Raw genomic sequence first — 19,836 nt, forward strand, 5'->3', positions numbered from 1 at the left:
TTTGAAAACTTAGAAGTTGTTGCCATAATTTTTCTTATATCTTTTCAATCAAACCTTTATTTTTGGCATCTTTCAAAGCATTCATTATTGTATGCAATGACTTAAGCAATAAATTTTTCTATTGAATCTGCTCGTAATATTGTCAATAACAAATTTTTGACATTGTCTTTCAATCTATATCAAAATTAATTGATATAATATAGCTAATGAAGAAAAGAGAAAATAAAAAAAATATATTATAGAATATCTTATTTTAAAATATTATAATAAATCATCTTAAAAATATAAGTAATATTCAAAAAGATAATAAAATTAAAGGGTGCTAATTCTATCTTTTTACAAAATAGGCTTCTACTTACTTTATAGGGTCATAAATAAGGGAAAAAAAATTATATTGAAAAATCAAATAATATATGCATATATATATATATATATATATATATATATAAACGAATTAAGAATAGATTTTAGCAAAATTTATCTCAAGAAGCTAAGAATTGATATCCAGAGAGGACTAGTTGTCAAGCAAGATTGAAATCAAACCTAAAGGCACAAAATCATACATCTATCGTGACTTAAAGGTTCTTTTATAGATTAAATAATGGAATTTGAGAGTTAATAGGAAGAAAGATTTTTAAACATTAGGTTCATATCAATTGAGTCAATATTAAGTTTTTAAAAGATTTTTAAAATTAGCAATATTTTTGGTTGATTCAAATTTTGAGAAATAAAAATATATTTATAAATTTGAGATTTTCTTGAGTTCTATGGTATTTGTTCAAGTGAATTTTGAATAATGCATTGTTGTGTTAGTTGTTAATTTGTATAAAAATTTTAAGATCAATCAAACTGTTAGATCAAAGTGTATGAAGGTTTTTGTAGGTCAAGGTCTCAAAAATTGGAGTTTGAAGATCAGTGAGTATTTCTAAGATTTCTAGAAATTTTTTAATTAGATTAAATAAATATATATATATATATAGATACTAGATTTTATTTTCAATATTTAAAGTAAAATTTGAAGGCAATTCAATAATTCAAAAAGAAGATATTGGCACTAGAAGTTCAACCTTTAGATTGGAGTAGAAGACCAAGTAATACCACATTGGATTATCTTGCATTTCTTTCAATTGGTAAGTGCGATTGATTTCATCTTTCTTGTACTTATTCATAATTAAGATATTAAGAAGTATGCAAATTTTGAATTGATATCAATACTTTGATTATTAATTATTGAGGTTCTATTTGCTATAGGATTTATTAAGGATTTGTTTAAGATCTAGGATTTGATTAGGATTTGGTTTTGGATTTGGTCTAGGATTTGCTTGTGATTTGATTTAGAACTTATATAGGGTTTGTCTAGGATTTAGGATTTCATTAGGATTTCATTAGGATTTGACCTAGGATTTTATTAATATTCAATTAGGATTTTAATTAGGATTTTATCTAGGATTTGACCTAAGATTTTATTAAAATTTAATTAGAACTTTAATTAGGATTATATTAAGATTTTATTTTTATTATTTTTTTAGAATTCTTTGTTGTTTCTTTAAAGGTTTCTTTTTCTAATACTTTTTTTAAATTATTGTTATTTCTTTAAAGGTTTGTTTTTATATTTCTTTAAGATTTTTTATTATTTTTCTTTGGGATTAGTTTAGAACTTCTTTGTGTTTCTTTTATAACTTCTTTTAAGTTTATTTTGGATTGGTCAAAGTTTGATCAAAATTATTAAGGTCTACTTAAGGTTATTTAAGATTCTATTAGACTTAGTAGAATTATTCTTACATTTCTATTTACCTTCCACAGCTAGGCACCTAGTGCATTTTCAAGCAAAAACACACGTAATACAACATTGCTACCTAAGAGTCACACAATTGACTCACTTGTGAGTTTAAATGCAAAAAATACACTTATGGTCCTTAAAGTCATTACTTTAGGGAGTGAATACATGAATTTGAGATAAATAACAATTAATAGGATGTAGTGGCTAGAGTAGGTCTTTTGCAAAAATTCCTTGAGAAAGAATTCCAAAGTATATAGTCTTTTTCTCAATTTAGCTAATATAAGTCTAGATATGATAGTAGTAGTTTTTACGGACATTAAAAGATTTAAATTAAATTAGAAGGTGAGGTGAAATCCTTGATTTAGAACCATCCAACAACAAGGACAAAAGAAAGAAAAGAAAGAGACAAAAACAGAAAGAAAAGCAGAAAAAGAAGGGGAAAAATAAATAAATAAATAAATAAAACACACACACACACACACAGAGTAAAGAAAAAGATGGATGGAGGGCGAGAGGCTGCCCCCCGAATTCCGGCAGCCTCACTGCCCAGAGGGATCCAGGTCGCCCGGATCCGCTCTCTCCTCTCGTGTTTTTTGTGTTTTTTTTTTCCACGAGCTCCGACGCTCTGAACTTATTTTGTCCTGCCTCCTTTGCAGTGCTGCTGTGCAGTACTTCGCGATCTCTCATTTTGTCTTCGTTCTGGATTTTTTTCTCAGAGGTTGTCGTTGCTCGTACCATCGATGTTGTCGTGGTAGAGTGTTGTGGTGAATACTGCTATCGTCAAGGATACTTGGTGCTGTGCGGCAAGGATTTGGTGGCGTGATAGCCTTTAATGTGTTGTTGTTTCATCTATCAACGTCATTGCATGGCTCAAGTTTCGGTGAAATTCTCGTCATTGGATGCGGTAGAACTTCAAGTTGCTCTAGATTTTTTATTCAACTCATCTAGCGTTAAAGGTGGTGACGGAATGGTGCAGCAGTTGGGTGCTGATCTGGTCAAGTGGTTGTTGTGATTGCCGACAGCACTACGACTCTCAGATTTAGATCCTCCCTGTTGATAGTGCTCGGCTGTTTTGCTGTTGATCTTCGTGTTCATTCTTGATTTATGTTTTGTTTCTAAAGACATCATCACCGAGGAATCCTCGTTGTTGCTGCCTTTACTAGTCAGTAGGAGTTGAAGCAAGGCGGCCGGAAGAGGATTTTCAAAAGGCACGCTCATGCGGAGATTTTTTTACTAACCACCTCTGATGCGAAGGCGTGTGGTGCCGTTGGACGATTGTTGCATTGTAGCCACAGATCAACTCGGCAAATGTTGTGCAAGCTGAAGAACACTTGAACGTTAGGAGGAGAGATCTTTGCAACGGGCTGCAGAGATCATTTCTTGGAGGTCCAAAGCACAGTGGCATTGCAAAACCACAGCAGGAGAGAGCATTATCAGAGACTCTTCTAGTCAACAAGGCAAGTGGTGTAGCTTGGTTGGAGCAACCCAAACCACCAGGGGAAGGGAAGGTTCAGCTTCCAGTTCAAGACCAAGCAATACAAGGGAGAGCATTTCACACGGCTTATGTCTAGAGTGGAGCAAAGGTGTTGAATTTCAAGAACTCAAGATCAACATTGAATATAGGCAAGATCAAAAAAATTACATGTTTGAAGTTATGTTGAATAAAATTGATTGTATGAATTTAAATCAATTTGGATGAAGCTAGGGTTTGAATCAATGAGTTTCGGTAGATGAACATTGATTAAACTTGGATGATTTCTCATTTATGGATGAATATTCATTTATGGAATGAAGTTTTAATTTTTGGATGATAATTAATGTTAGAAAAAATAAAATAAAATAAAAATAAAATTAATATAATATATATATATATATATATAGACTTAAATTAAATTATATAAAAGATTGTCTTTCAAGTGGATATTTGTATAGAATTACTTCAATGCCTTGTCTTAGTTTTGTGAGTGGATTAGTTGGTTTTGTTGTAATTTTTTGAATTGTGATATTGTTGTTTATAGTTGGTTGACTATGAATTTAATTGGCTAAATAATTTAAGTTTGTATGAAAAATTAAGAAGAAATTTTATATAATAAATTCATATCTTAATTAATAATGGTGTGCTAGAATAAGTCACCTATTCAACAGAGTTATCTTAACTCATGCTTAGAAAGTAGAGAACTTCTTAGACACTTAATCAAACATTAATAGGAAAATATTAGAAATTTAAGATAATTGAAATTGTTATATATTAGAATAGACTTCCAATTAGGAAGAGATTTGTTTTACTTCACACTACACTTTTTTGATTATTTTTTAAATCTTTGATTATTGTCATAGTAGAGAGAGTTTGCCTTAAAGAAGCAATAGGCCTCTAACTATTACTAATTCCTCAAAAAAATTGCAATTATATAAAACACAAATATTATTTATGGCTTGTCTTGAAGAAGACAATTACATCAAATACACAAGTCTGGAATGCATACGAGTACCCAAGATGCAACTAAATATCCTAAAATAATTTCTACTTCTATAGTGATTCTTTCTTTATATATATCACTCAATAACTTCCAATCTAACCATCTAGTTGGATTTATAATTCTTTATAAGTTAACTTATATCCTTGACTACAACTACACAAAAAATCAACCATAAATTCATTATAAGTCTTTAAATATCATCTAATTTTAAGCAAAAACTAAACATGTCAATTTCAAGGCACCTGCATAGTAATTCCATCATATCTTGAAAATCTAATACTCAAACATTATGTACAACTTCTTAACATACTCATCTATACTTATAAAATTTTTGGGCCAAAAATTCGTCCAAAAATTCAAGATATGGGCCAAATCAAAACCTCTATTTAAAACAACTTATTTATAAATCTAAGTTTTAAACACTAACTTCTAATAGTTATTTTGCCTTTGATCTAGATTAAAATATATCTATTTTTATATTAAATGTAGTTCTTCAAGTCAACTTTTGAACCTCACTTTTTGATTCCTAAATGCTTTCCTACAACTATCTATATATCCAAAAGAGTAACAATAGGTATCAAATTCACACCCTAACTTCAAACAACCATATCTCCCTCATCAAAACCCTAAATCATATATCTCTTCTGTCCAACTTCTAGTCCAAAACATAAGCTTTTTAAATCCAAACTCCCAACTTCAAATGGATTTTCTTGCCTTGAAAGGTCCATCTTGTCTCCAATGGATCACTCTAAAGTAGTCCCAAACTTCAATGTGGTCTCAAATAATATCTCTAAGTCCATTGGACATGATTTTCAACAAATGGAAAATATTCTTCTATCACTTACATTATCCACCTACATGAGATGGCCTAGGAGTTAAAAATATTATACTTTTGATACCAAAGCCCCTCTAAATTACTTACTAATAAATCCTACAACTTCTATTTTTAATTACAAAATTTAAACTATAAACTTAAAAAAATTAGATAAGTATTTTATTTTATTTTTAATTAAAATCCAAAATTTTATAACTTTTTATATTATTTTTATATATTATATTACTTTCCAACATGACACCACAAAAACTTCTAAGAATAAATTTAGTTCATAAAAGAGTTATGAATCATTTTTCATTAAAGGTGCAAATCAAGAGAGAGTAGTCTTTGTGATTCACTTAGGTATTTATTATAAAAAAAAATATACTTATTGTGCTTAAAATCACAAATTATGAGTTGGTAATAGAATTTTTAGGAGAAATAAAAAATAGATTGCTAATAGCAGATATGCAATCTAAGGTAGAATTTGTTAAGACAAATTTCCATATTGGAGATGTTTTTTGTATCTAACATTAGATGATGGCTCAATGGAATTAGCCCTTGTGGTCAAAAAAAAAAAAAAAAAAAAAAAAAAAAAAATATTTTATCAATAGTTCTTAAAACATAAATATATATATATATATATATATATATATATATTGTTAAAAATTAAAAATAAAAGTAAAAAGATCAAAAGAGAAGAAAGAAGAACAAAAAAGAGAAGAAAAAGAAAGCAGGACAGAAGAAGAGAAGAAGAAGAAGAGAAGGACAAAAAGAAAAGAAGAGAAAGAAGAGAAAGAAGAGAAAAGGAAAAAGAAAAAATAGAAAGAAAAGAAAAAGACGAGGAAGAGAAAGAAAAAAGGGAAGAATACCTTACCTTCCCGAAATTCTCTGAATGAGGGTGAAATCCCAAATTTCCAGGAGGAGGCTGCCAGGGTCCGGCGAAGTGCACCCGAGACCTCAGTTTTTTCCCTTTGTTTGTTTGTTTGTTTTTTTTTTTTTTTTTTTTTTTTTTTTTCCTTTCCTCTGTGTTTGTGGTAGTGCTCCATGAATTACGTTGAATCCAGGCTCGGTGAGCTGGGCCATTGTAGCAGCATTAGTAGAAGCTGAGTTTTTTTCCTTCTGCTTATATCATGCTTAAAGCATTGTATGAAGTGCGACAGTGTTTTTTTTTCTTTTCTTCTTACCGTTTAGACTCTTGTCTATGTTCTGTTGGTGACTCGGCATACCCAAGCAGGGCAGCTGAAGTCGTTCTATGCTTCCGTTACAACAGCATGGTCTTCCAGTGACAGCAGTTGGTTTCGTTTTGGGTCAGAGTGCTGCGGTCGTGTGGCTGCCGTCCGTCTTCTTTTGTAGTTGTCGACATGGTCGATGGCTCAGATGCGACGTCGAGCGCATCGCGTGGAGGGATGCGGTGGCAGCTAGGTGGTCCACTGCATGTATAGCAGCGCATCGCATGGACTGGGAGCTCGTCGAGAGTTGGTCAGTGGTTGTGAACGGAAGCCATTCTTTTTTTTTCTTTGTTTTTTTTTCGCCGTAGATTCCATATTCTTCTGCGAGCTGCGCGGTGTATAGCTTGAGGCAATTGGCAACTGGATGAAGTTGCAAGGGTGGTTGTTCCAGTGCGACATCGAATACAGTCTGGAGTAGTTCGCTGTGAATGGCGAAAAATCTGTTTCATGAAGTGTACGAGATTTGTAGTTCAAGAAGTTCTTGCAAGCTGTAGATCAAGTGGTGGCTGTGGACAAAGGCTGGCGATGTTGTTTTTGTCTAGATCTTATTTCTTTCGTTGCTGGAAGCTAAAGGGGCAATAATAAGATATCATTGCATAGTCCAAAAGAGAGCAGCCGGATGTGGTCTTAACCCCTGCAACCAATACCATCCATCATCGAATCTTGCTGCAACAAATTGCTTCTGGATCTTCTGTAGCTCTCACATTATGTGTGCGTGGAGTACACCGGTCATTTTTTTGTAAACTGGGGGGTATGATTTTTTGCTCAATGGTGTGGATAGGTTAGTTAGGTAGCTAGGTGGTTGTGATATTGAGAGAAACTGCGTTGCAATTTGGAAGTCGAGCACATCGAAACAATATAAGAGCACAGATACTAGTTCAATGTCCAAAAGGTTCCAAAGTCTGGAACAACTGAGGTGTGGAACGAACGGACTGAGGGCTGTTTTTAAAAAGTTAGAAGATATTAGAAGCTCGGCTTGCAATTGCTAGTTGGAATACAACAGCAAAGGAGGCAACCTCGACGTGAAGTCCTCACCTATGCAGCCGATGGGGATTCAACTGCTGTACTCGTGTCTGTCATAGAGTGATGAACCTCGAGCCCAGCAACTCATCTTCGACGTATGACATCTTCCAACTTCTACATCAGCGTGGTTCAAGAAGGGATCTGCACAAGAACGAAATTCTTTTGAGCAGATTGAGCTTACGATTCAAATCACAGCAAGGCAGGTGGAGTTGCAGTGGAGCGTTGAACAAGTGGAGGTCCTTGTGTAATCTGTAGCAAAATTGTGTGACAAATTTTGTGATCAAGACGGAGTGGACCTGACCCAGGGCAATTGCCAAGTGCTTTGACCTGTACTACTTTTGGTGGGAACTTCAAGCTGATGAAGTTAGGTTAATTAATGGATGACGTTATATTGGATGAAGTTTTAATGAAGGATGAAATTTGAAATATGGATGAAGTATGTGGATTAATTATTATTTGAAGATGAAATGTTATTCAAGGATGAATTTTAATTAAATAATTATAAATTATAGAAGTTAATAAATAAAATAAAATAAAATCATATTAATAAGGAATTTTAATTGCATGGAATTTATCAAGTGATTTATTAATTATAAGTGTGGGTTGGTAATGGAGTTTTGGCTTCATTGCTTAGGTTATTTAAGAAGAATAAAGAGTGAATGGATTAGGATTAAATTAATAGTTATAACTTCTAAAGATTTACATAGTTAATCCACTTATCTTGAACTAGAATAAACCTTCAACTATTGGAGACTTATTATAGCTCACACTTTCAAATATATATATATATATATATACATAAACTTACCTTTTAAGTTAATACATGTGTCTTGCAAGTTGAATATGCATGGAGGTCTTATAGAACATCGCCATATAACTCCTAGTTAGATAGTATATATGGAAGTAAGAGTGAATTCTTCTTCACTCTCATCAACATGTTTTTAGTTCTCAGTGTTGTTTTAAGACTTTTTAGTTTTCTTATTTTTTTGAAAATAGACATTCTAATTTCAGTACTATATTAATTATGAGTAAATATCTATTTTTTTAAGTGACACAAGAATGTATTAAGTTTTTCTTTCTTTGAGATTTATATCCTTGATATTTTGGCAAAAATGCTAATTCATTGTTTTTATTTTATTTTTAAAAGTGAATGGATTACTCCACTTCTATTATTATTTTTTGAAAGTTGTAGACTATCCACCTTTAAACTAATAGTTTAGTTTTTTTAACACTGATTTTTTCTTTAGAAAGAAGAGACTATTATTCTTTGTTAAAATTTTTATTTGGTATTAAAGATTGCAAATTATCTTCCTCTAATTTGACTTGTGAATTTATTTATATATATATATATATATATATATACATACACATAAACTATATATATATATATATATATATATATATATATATATACATAAATATTTATTTATAAATATATACATATATATATATATACATAAATATTTATTTATAAATATATATATATATATATATATATATATATCACATACTTAACTTGTACCACAAGCTACCAATACATGCAACATGTAGCTAATTTATTGGGCAAGTTTCTAATCTATTAGTTAACTACAAACATATATAAAATCAAAACCACATCTATGAAGCTTCTAAAAAACTTCTTTATAAGATATTATTAGGTTTATCTACTTTAATTTACTTATATCTATTCATATTATTTGTGTAATTATTATAATAGATATGTATATCTATCACATTAAGTAATTGAAAGGTTTACAAATTTTGGATTGAAATCAATAATTAGATTATTAGTTATTAAAACTTAAAGTTTTTGTATAATTGGTTAAAAATTTATTTAATATTTAAAGTTTAATTAAAATTTGATTAGGATTTGATTAGGATTTGATTAGATTTTAAATAAGATTTATTTTAAAATTAAATTAAGATCTAAGTAGGATTTTTTTATGATTTGATTAAAATTTGAATAAGGTTAATTTTAGAATTTAGGATTTAAGTAAGATTTGATTAGAATTTGAATAAAATTTATTTTAAGATTTAAGATTTTATTGAGATTTTATTTAGATTTAAATAGGATTTGTTTTAAAATTTGATTTAGATCTAATTAGTATGAGGGTAAATTTCACCTTTCAATCCAAATTACAAGATGGCTTCAATTAAAAATTTCTTATAATTAGTGGTGTAGAATGAAAGAAAAAAATAATAAGAAGAAGAAGAGAAAAAAAACATAAAATAAGTGAAATAAATGAAATCAAATAATTACACAAAAACTTGACTATAATTTTTTTACTAATTTTTTATCCAATAAAAAATAAATATAAAATACAAAATATATATTTAAAGAAAAAAAAAAAAAAAAAAAAAAAACTTATCTTTCTAATGATATAAAAAACATATAAATCCGAGTTACTATGAAAGTTTAAAAATAATCAGTAAATAAATAAAATATTAAGTGAAAATATTTTATTTCAAGGATAACTTACTTATAGATCAAGGGTTTGAACCTTACCAAGGCTCACTTTTAGTATATATGGATCTTAGAGAGGCCACAAGCCCTTACTCTTATTCTCTTAAGTATATTCAAAGTACTACAATCCAAATGGGACTTCTATACCTTCCTTCCTATAAAGACTAGACTAACTGCTGGTCATCCTATTTACTATGAATAAAACTAATACTTTTATAATTTTTTCTTCACTATGGTATTCAAAAACTTCCAATTAATCTTAAAACCTTTAATGGTCTTTAGATTTTGTTCTATTTCCTCATAATATCTCCCAAGGTGGTAAAAATTTAAATTTATCAAAGTCTTAAAATTTTTCTTATAAACTCCTAAAATATTCTAAGTAAATTCTAAATAAATTCTAAAAAATCCTATAATATTTTTATTATGTTAATATCAATTTAAAGCCATATTTTTAGCCTTAGTGATTTTTTACAGTATTAGAATTAATTTAAAGCAACTAAAAATTATATTTTTAATATAAATAATTAAAAATCATAATATTCTTTTTTATACTTTTTTTAATTACTAATAAAAATTTATAGGTTTTTTAATGAGAAATACATGTAGATAAAATGCTAATGTGGAAATTGATTTCAATAACTAATCCTTAATATTCAAAAATAAGTAAAAATACTATATCAACTAAAATAATTATCTCCAAGATTTATTAAGACTCTTTTATCCTATAAATATTTATAAATTCTAATAAATATTTAAATTATCAAAAATATTTTTTAGTCTTAATATTTTTATATTTAAATAATTAAAACCTTTATTTTTAATTGTTCCATCAATTAAGATCTATTTATGGAATTAAAAATTAAGATTTATTTTGAGGTTTGATTAAAATTTGAATAGTGTTTGTTTTAAGATTTAATTAAGTTGTGATTTATGGTTAAGATTTTTTTAGGATTTAATTTAGGATTTAGGGATTAGAATTTGAAAAGAATATGATTTAGGATTTAGGATTTGATTTAGGATTTGTTTAGAATTTGAATAGGATTTAGTATAGAATTTAAGATTTGATTAGAATTGATTTAAAATTTTATTAAGATTTTTTATGATTATATTAGAATTTGATTATGATTTATTTAGAGTTATTATTATTAATATTTTTGAAAGATTTTTTGATATATTTTAGATTTTTTAATTATATTATTTATTTTAAAATTAATTTATTATTTTTTTATAATATTTTTATAATTTATTTAATATTTCTTTTAAATTTAATTAAAATTTGATTAGAATTATTAAGATTTAATTGAAATTTGTTTAAGATTTTATTAGAGTTGTTAAAACATTAGTGTTGTAATTTCCATTCTACCTTCTACAACTAAGTACCTAATATAATCTCAAGCATACTTCACAAAAAATAATAGTAGTTGGACAAAGAGAGTACAATTTGAATTGCCTTTAAACTTATCAATCCAAATCGTATTTTGAGAGGTCTTGATTGTCCTTTGTTATAACAATATTGATGTTGAAGTCAATACATAATAGTAAGGAATTCAATTGATGGGCCAAAATTAAGAAGGAGGGAGAGAAGGAAGAAAAGGGGAGATGTATATATCTTGCTTAAATTCTATTATTTGTAATATAGATCAAGATAAGCCTATGAGATGGTTGTCTATTGGATGGTGTATTTGAAAATTAGATGGAGGATTGTAAGACATGTTTTCATAAAAAGGTATCTCATACTTGGAAAAAATGGCACCTTAGCTTCACAAACTTCTAAGGTTGGAGTGCTTAAGCAAAAAAATTCTTGATCTATCTTGTTACTTGAGATGATACCACCATTAGACAATTTGGTATTAATTTTATTCAACCAAAATATGAATGAAGTTTGACTAATTTTGTCACTAATGAAGCAAACTATGACAATGTATTTACGCATGTATTGCTCTTTTGTTATAATTATATCTTTTAAAACATGTATTTGTTTGCATTGTATTTTAATGAAGAACCCTACATAGTTCCTTGCATACCCATATAGAAGAGATTTACCTTCTTTGGATTTAGTTGGATTGATTTCTATTTTACTTCCTTGTTCTTAGAAAGATAATATCAAGTTCAAAAAGTATACATCAATCATATATTTTTTTATTATAGAGGTTGTAGTTACCACCCCTTGCTACATTTTTGTTTGTTTCTAGTACAATTCAAACTACATTGGCATAATTATCGATGACTTTTTCATAATTCAATCCAAATCTTAATTCTAATCTTAATCCTATCACATATCTTTGATTGTTATTCACTACCACTCTTTGAATATACTAGAATAAAGTCATATCTTCAATAATAATTATAGCGCAAGTTAGAACCATTAGAAAGATGTAACAAAAACTACACTGAGGTGGGACAATGGCTAAGTCTGCAATGTTGCTAAATGAATGTAGCTATTGACTTCCTCGGTGTCTTTCTTCCTCACCAAATTTCACAAAGTTCTATTGCTCAAGCATAAAAAAATCCTCTTATTTTATATATTCATTCCAAAAAGAATTCACATGTTTATATAAATGTGTATATAGTTGTCCTCCAATAACCAATTTTTCAAAACTTAAACAACTTTTAATAATTAATTAAAATTTTGGAAACATATTCCAACTAAAATCTAAATATTTAATGTTCTTTGTTATTTTCGTAATTAATACTTTTTTTTACAACAAATAATATTGACAAGTGAGAAAAAAATCTATTTATAAAAATATATTTATATATCAAAAGATTTTATACTTGATTTTTCATGATTTTTTTAACAAAAATAAAAATAAAGATCCATGATGTTTTATTATAAGCATTCATAAGTTATTTCAAACTTGTTTAAGTCATCTTTTCATGATGCAATGATATGAAGACATCACCTTCCAAAAGAATTCCTTGGATATGAAGACTTGTTGAGATTTCTCTCGACTTAATAAAAACTGATTAGAGATTGTCAAATCTTGTGTTTAGTTGAGACTTGTAAGATTATATTTAGGCTCCAATTTTCAATGATTCCATCAAAATCCTTGAGAGTCAATTGAATCCTCTATGTGTACTCTATAATATATACTATGATTATTTTATAATCAACATCAATTTTCATCACTTGAAGTTTAGCTATGAGTGCACTCTAATTTATAAAGTAAAACAAAGATAAAAATTTACAACATGAAATTTTACTCTTATTAATGGATTCAAGTAAACAAATAAGGTGGATCATTTTTAAGACTAAAAATGCTTCAATCATGAATATGAAAAATATAATTATTTGATTCATTGAGAAATTGCCAATGACTCAAGCATTTGAAAACTCTTAATTCACCTAACCATAAATAATTAATAAATAAATAAATATTTACTTGAAATCCCATCAACTTTATATTTGGATTTTTAATCCAATAATTATTACTTATAAATATAATTATCCACTGCAGGAAAAATTATAAATTTTTGGAGATTTTTAATTACAAGAAAAAAAAATCACAAAATTTTGATTAATTATCAGGGGCCATAATTTTCGGGGGATTAATTCTGGGGGGACAACCGCACATTTAGTTCAGTGGGTATGGATGAACCCACCTCATCGAGCTTCAAACGCCGCGAGCTTCGTCACCCAGTTTCATTCATCCAAGGGTAAGATCCAGCTGGAAGCATGGAATTGGCGGCCACTAGATCTCGGTAGAATCTACGATTTTATCAATCTTCGAGAAGTGAAGATATTCGGAGAAACCCACGTTTGCGTCCAGAGCCACGCCGCTTCCCCTTCGAGCTGTGTTCACTTTGTTCATAATTGCGGAGTCTCTTGTCAAGGATCTGTCACGAGTCTTCACCTTCACAGTTGGTCTCGCGTTGGGTTACCACTTCGTTGTGGTGGGAAGCAAGGGTTTGGGGTTTAAACGACCGGAAAACTCCGTGAGCCGAGAAGGAGAGCGAGAGAGAGAGAGGGGAGGGATTGTGCCCGTCTGGCAAGTTTTTAGTGATGACGCAGCAAGGGAATGAGGGTTACTATGGGACATTTCAAAACCAGCATGGCATGCCGCAGCCTGTGCCGCCCAGTCAAGCTCCTTACTACAACCAGGGTGGTTACAATCCGTCTGTCCCAGGTGCGTGAAGTTCTGCTCATGCTTTGTGTTTGAATTGTGAGTTGTGATTGTTGTCGCAGTTGCGTGTTTTTGAGGGTTTGATTGGGTTTAGATTCGCGAGGTGTTGGAGGCTGCGGAGTTTGGCTTCTGCTTCTGTTGCTGTTCCGAGGTGGAGGGTGGTATGAGAGATAGATTAATTGTTAGTGAACATGGCAGCTCATGTTACTTGAATAGATCTCGGGCCAGAACCCTAGTTTCTGCAGTTTTGAGGAGTACAAAGAGGACAGAGAGACAGCGGTGTACAGAAAAAACGGTGTTCTATTTCTTGGGTGGTTTGTAGGAGAGGATTAATTGGATGGGGTTGCTTGAGGTGACATTTCAGCTGGATTTGCTGATCGTTGTATCTCATATTGGTTTTACAGGATATCCGGTAGATTCATCAGTGGAAAATAATCCTCACCGACGAACTTACGACTCGGATGAGTTGCCTTTCTGTGGTCTCGGATTTGGATGGTTTCTGTAAGGATCCAACCCTTGCTAGCTGCTTATCTATTTAAATTGAAGGAGTTTTGCTCGTTTATGATTTTTTATTCTTTTGTAGGCACAGCGTTGCGCTGTCCTTCTAGTTGGCGGTGTCCACCCTGTTCATGATAGTAAGCTTTTCTGTAATTTTTATGTGTCTTGACATACGTGGAGGTGGAGGTGGAGGTGGAGTGGCTGTACTTCTTCTATGTTGTGTTATTCTCTCATTATTCTCATCTAATAGACGAATATTGCTTTCAGGTTTATTCTGGGGTTTTTCATAGTCTCAGTACCTTGGTATGTTGGAGCCTTTATTTTCTTCTGTCTTAGCTATGACTACAGAGAGAAGACGGGACTGACGGCTTGCGTCGTAGCGGTACTCGTCTTACCCCATGGCATGAAATTGTCTTGAATTGTGCAATTAAGCATCCTGTAATTCTAAATTTCTTTCATTTTAGTGAAGATTTAGTTAGAAAGAAGTAATATCGAGCGAGCGACCCAGCCAGATCGAAAAGCTTTCAACTAGTGCAGCAGGTCTGGATATCATCGTGTGCATTACTTACAGTAGAGACAGAATGATGAAGGTTTATCTGGGAAGTATTCTGCAGAAGTTAAGTGGGTTTGCTGAATGATACTTGCCCTGTGGTATTGCAGGCATTGGTGTTCATGATTTTTGGGGGATCACAGATGGCAAATCACAGCTTTTTCTAAGTTAGGTTTTCAAGGCCTTGTGTAATTGGATATATAATGGTACTGTACTTATTGTCGGCAAACAGTTATAGATTTATTTCACATAATATCATCGATGCGCTGCAGAGCATGCTAGCTTTCAGTCGTAGACTGTGTATTCTTAGCTACTTGAATAATGAAAAATGTTGTTACTGCATTGTCTTCTGGGCTATTTTATATTGTAGATTCGAGGAGATTTTTAGATGAGGGTTATTGCAGAATATCTCAGTTGTGACATACATGCCCCATCACAAAGTCTGAGTACACACCAATTTGTGCTTTATCACAACTGAATTTTTCCAGCATAGCAATTCCGGATGAGATTTTGCGACGTTAATTGTCTTCAAATATACAATCCATGCGGGTTGGGTATCAAAACGTTTCATTCAAACAAGTGGTTAGCTGTATGAGAACATTCCAGTGTCTCGATTTAATGCTAAGCCCTTTCGGCACCTGTGCAAGTCAGCGTTCTTGAGCAGGGCACAACCTGAATGTAACTCAGAATCAAAGAAAAGAAATGTCATATTGTGATGAAAGAATCAGCATTATGTGAGTACAAAAGAATGTAATCATGGCTTTTCAATTCCCCAACCGCGTCCAAGTTCCTACAACCGAGATGTTCGTGACAAACACAAACAAATGGTACTAATTTACAGTTTGCATGTTTCGATCCGAAAAGATCCCTTACCCTATTACCACGTATCATTGAAGTACGACACATTATTGCAGCAATACGTACCTGCAATAAATTACTCTGTAAAAAATTAGTGCTATAAGATTTTCCCACTAGGCGAAAATTCTATCTATAAACCGTGAAGCTAAAAGTTGGGCTTTACTCGATGGATGTTCATCATGGATCAAGACGAAGCCTCAAGAAGGGAGCAGGGCCAGTTTAAAGCATCTTCTGAAGTCTTGCGAGTGTCTGAGATGCCACACGGTGTCCTGGTTGGATCTTTAACACTTCTCGCAAGTCTGAGATTCCAAGTTTGATTTTCTCACAGCTCTCATACAGGTGAGCTCGCTGCATCAGAAGCTCTACATTGCCTGGCTCCATGTCGCATGCCTGCATAACACGCCATTGTGGAAACCAACGTCAGCAACTTGTAAACATACAAAAAATCGCACATGTGCTATTGCAGACCACAAGCTTTTTCTTTATATATATATATATATATATATATTCAACTGTCATCAATCACTATAATCCGGGTGAAAGAAACAGCCACATTTACCGACTCAACGAAAAATACCATGCCTATCTCACAAACTACTTATGCAAGCACCCCAGTTACTGAAGAACACGTCGAGTCAGCATCGCCCTACCACGAACGTGAATATACACATGCCGACTGGACAAGCGTACCCATACCTTGGTGCCGTCTGCAATTGCCTTCTTCATTTCTCCAATCTCCTTGAAGCACGACATTCTCTTGGTTAGCACATGTATGATAGTGTCTTTCTTTCCCTTTTCCTTCTCCAACAGCTCAACCGCCCATGAGAACCACTTAATGGCATCCGGGAATTGCCCTTCCTTATAGAAAGTGCTACCCTTCTCAAACGCCGAATTTCCTGCCAGCCCCGGTGGCGCAGCACCCACACCTTCTAGCTCTGTCGTCGCGGCTTCGTTCTCGAACGAATGACTCTCTGCAGCCGCTCCAAATGCCTCACCCCAACCATCGTGCGCCTGTGCAGGCTTAGCACCGGCTGAACGAGAACTGGACATACCGCTGCCGAAAATTGAATCGAACTGATCACCTCCCGCAGACCCGGCGAATGGATCAGAGATCGGAGCCTTGACCGACTGGGCAGGAGGAGGGATGTTTTGCTGCTTGCTTACGAAATTGAATGGATCGCTCGACATTGCACTTGCTTGGGGTTTCGAGAACGACAAGCCGGAAAATGAATCTCCACCTCCAGCATTCGCCATGGGCTTGGGCTTGGGCGCGGTCTTCTGGGCGGAAGGTGTCGAGCTCTTAAACATAGCAGTGTATGAAAATGGTGCGGGTTTCGCTTGTGCAGGCTTCGCATCTCGCACCGGAGCTTTCGCTACTTCCGGCATCGCCGCTTGCAAGTTGCTCATCCCGAACCCTCCACCCGTCGCTGCCAAATGTTGTTGCTGCTGCTGCTTCAATGGAGTCGATGACTTCCCTCCTAACGCACCACCCAGCAAGTCCCCAAAAACATCCTCTTTACTAGACGGTTTGTACCCCGGGATACCTGCCGATGCTAGCTTGGACGCGGTAGACTGGGCCCAAACCTTCCCTGATAGATCCACTCCCCCTTTATTTGTATTCGACGCTGTTTGGTGCGAGAAACTATTCACACCGCCCGCGTTACCTACCTGCGGCCTCGCGCTGCCGTAGTAACCACCATTAACTCCTCCCACCGAACTGGGCACCCCTAAAAAATCATGTGTAGTCGACGCACTACCTCCGGTCTGAGGCCTTGCTTGCCCATTCGCGTTAGGGTTAGAGCTACCTCCAGCATAAGATCTACCCGCGAAATCAAATGCTCCGTCTGGCCCCGACCCGTTCGAAGCCCTGCCTGCCGGAGAGGCGGACCAACCTCCGAACACCTGCGCCCCGGAATTCAGCGTTTGCGCTCTCTGATCTTTCAGGCTCCCGCTCGGCTTGGGCATACCCGGCAGACCAAAGTCGAATTGATAGTTGTTCAACGGAGCCGCTGCCTGCTGCAAATGGTCCCCACGCTTCATGATTGCACACTGCTAATCTGCGCCCAAGACCAATCTCCGTCAATCCATCACCACTATTCACCAACCTTGTCATTACACTCACAAATGCCACGCAAAGACACCCTTTGCGTCATATCCCACCAAAACCACCAAAACGCAGAGATCCTCTGTTACCTCCGATCCATAATCCACCAACCAGATCCACAGAAACGATCGATACAACTCACACAAACACAAGCACAAACTCCATCACAAAATCAATAAACCACCCATGAAGACAACACCACAACGAGGAATCCTCAATCTAAACACTTACCGACCAAAACAAAATCGACATCCAACCTGGACTTACATTTTCAAAGAAAAAAAAAGGGACCAACAGTTCCCCGCAACTGCAAACATGTCTCAGAAAACACATAGGAATTTCTACAAAACCATTCAAACCTACAAAACTACATACCTCCGAAACGGAACCAAATATGAAGCAAATCAGAGGCAGAGAGGCAGCAAAGCCACGAAATCGAACACAAGAGGAGCTGAAGAGGCAGACGATCGCGAAGTAGGCAAGGATCAGAGCTGAGAGGAGTGATTGACACCCCCAATGTCAACCAGACTCAGTCGGAGAAGCACCGATGCAGGAACCAAAATTATTGCTTGGTGATGATCCGAGCCGGCCTGCGAGAATGGCGACTGAACACGGGCACTCGGTACTCAGCTCCCGCCTTGGCCGCCGACCACCGGTCGCACTAACAACCCCACCCCAAAAAGATCCCAACTGTCGTTCAGCTCTGGATGAAGAAGCGACCCAGTTTTCAGATCTGGCCGTAGATATCGCAAGATTTGAACTCATCTGGTCCAATTTGGATGAGTTGCGTTGTCTGACCGTGGCTGCAACTTACGGCTCTGACGCGCCCCCGCGTCAGCGGCTCGTTTGGGGCGGTTCGCGTGGCGCCATGGCCGAGCTGTACACGTCCGTTGCGAGACGAAACCTCGCCGTCGTCGTCGTCCCGACCAAGCCATGGTGGAATTTCTCGTTGGATTGGTCTCATGTGAGCCATTTTGCATGGTCTCCCAGGTCTGTAAAAACAAGGATAACAATCCACTTCTCCATTGTGCAAACTCAACTTGTTTTCTTTCTTTCTTTCTTTCTTTCTTTCCTTTTCGTTTATTTAATTATGTTGAGTTGTATTTTTATTTTTTTTCCTCATTGAAAAGCAAGGGTCCTAAAGCACTGACAAATACTAATACATATTGCAATTCTTGTTTCTACTATGCCATACTATGCAATAGTCAATTAATAAAAAATTAAAAATAAAAAAATAAAAAAAATCTTAGTTCATTTTTTTATAAAAACAAAAAAAATTATATTCTCATAATATTATTTTAAAAGAATGTTATGTTTTATTTTTATTTTTCCTTAATACTAAATAAAATTGTGAATAGCCACATTTTTGTTACCAATCCATCTTTTTCTTGTTAGATATTCTTTAAATTTATTTTTGATATTTTTCTTCTCTACTATTTTTAACCAAATATATATAGAAAGAGAATATTTATTTATTTAGTTCAAATTAGTATTTTAAATCATATTATTTTTTAGATTTTAATTCTTTTTTATTTTTTATTTTTCGTTCCTAACTTTTATGAGAACTTATGATTTTTAGCATATCCTTAAAAGAATAAAAAAATCAATATATAAAGTGATTGCCAATTATAAATCATATGAATATAAATGTAGATAGATACATATATATATATATATATATATATACATACATATTTAATATAAGGTAGCATAGGTATAAGTTAAAGAAACAAAAATTAATTATGATAGATTGTTGAGAGGAAATTTTGACAACTTGGGGAATGCAAAGTGATTAGGATTATGTGTATTTCCGAGAATTCGGTTCTTGAGATCCTAATTGCTTCTTCACCCACAACACTAATGAGCTGCTACATACATTTATATTGGGTTGGAAGAGCATTTGTCTGTGACA

General features: G+C 33.4%; 2 protein-coding genes across 2 annotated transcripts; one reads left to right on the top strand and one right to left on the bottom strand.

Annotated features, from left to right (window-relative positions):
- Nucleotides 1–13,614: 13,614 nt before the first annotated feature.
- Nucleotides 13,615–15,304, top strand: LOC112289791 (large ribosomal subunit protein eL20z). Its single transcript, XM_024535387.3, has 4 exons — nucleotides 13,615–13,917; nucleotides 14,319–14,415; nucleotides 14,680–14,794; nucleotides 15,073–15,304. The coding sequence occupies exons 1-4, from the start codon at nucleotides 13,794–13,796 to the stop codon at nucleotides 15,127–15,129; spliced, it is 393 nt and encodes a 130-aa protein (XP_024391155.1). The 5' UTR covers nucleotides 13,615–13,793; the 3' UTR covers nucleotides 15,130–15,304.
- A 347-nt stretch (nucleotides 15,305–15,651) lies between these two features.
- LOC112289790 (uncharacterized) lies at nucleotides 15,652–18,629 on the bottom strand. The gene is made up of 3 exons (XM_024535385.3): nucleotides 18,300–18,629; nucleotides 16,517–17,877; nucleotides 15,652–16,210 (listed from the first exon to the last, which is right to left on the bottom strand). The coding sequence occupies exons 2-3, from the start codon at nucleotides 17,858–17,860 to the stop codon at nucleotides 16,040–16,042; spliced, it is 1,515 nt and encodes a 504-aa protein (XP_024391153.1). The 5' UTR covers nucleotides 17,861–17,877; nucleotides 18,300–18,629; the 3' UTR covers nucleotides 15,652–16,039.
- Nucleotides 18,630–19,836: the final 1,207 nt, after the last annotated feature.

Source organism: Physcomitrium patens, chromosome 12 (genome assembly GCF_059467195.1).
Source record: "Physcomitrium patens ecotype Gransden chromosome 12, ASM5946719v1, whole genome shotgun sequence".
NCBI lineage: Eukaryota > Viridiplantae > Streptophyta > Bryopsida > Funariales > Funariaceae > Physcomitrium > Physcomitrium patens.

What these genes read in the sequence shown, in the direction of transcription:
- LOC112289790 (XM_024535385.3), bottom strand. Translation starts at nt 17,860, where the DNA reads ATGAAGCGTGGGGACCATTTGCAGCAGGCAGCGGCTCCGTTGAACAAC. An exon ending in CAATTGCAGACGGCACCAAG is followed by an intron (nt 16,211 to 16,516) that starts GTATGGGTACGC and finishes CGTGTTATGCAG; the next exon opens with GCATGCGACATGGAGCCAGG.
- LOC112289791 (XM_024535387.3), top strand. Translation starts at nt 13,794, where the DNA reads ATGACGCAGCAAGGGAATGAGGGTTACTATGGGACATTTCAAAACCAG. An exon ending in TTACAATCCGTCTGTCCCAG is followed by an intron (nt 13,918 to 14,318) that starts GTGCGTGAAGTT and finishes TTGGTTTTACAG; the next exon opens with GATATCCGGTAGATTCATCA. An exon ending in CTCGGATTTGGATGGTTTCT is followed by an intron (nt 14,416 to 14,679) that starts GTAAGGATCCAA and finishes TATTGCTTTCAG; the next exon opens with GTTTATTCTGGGGTTTTTCA.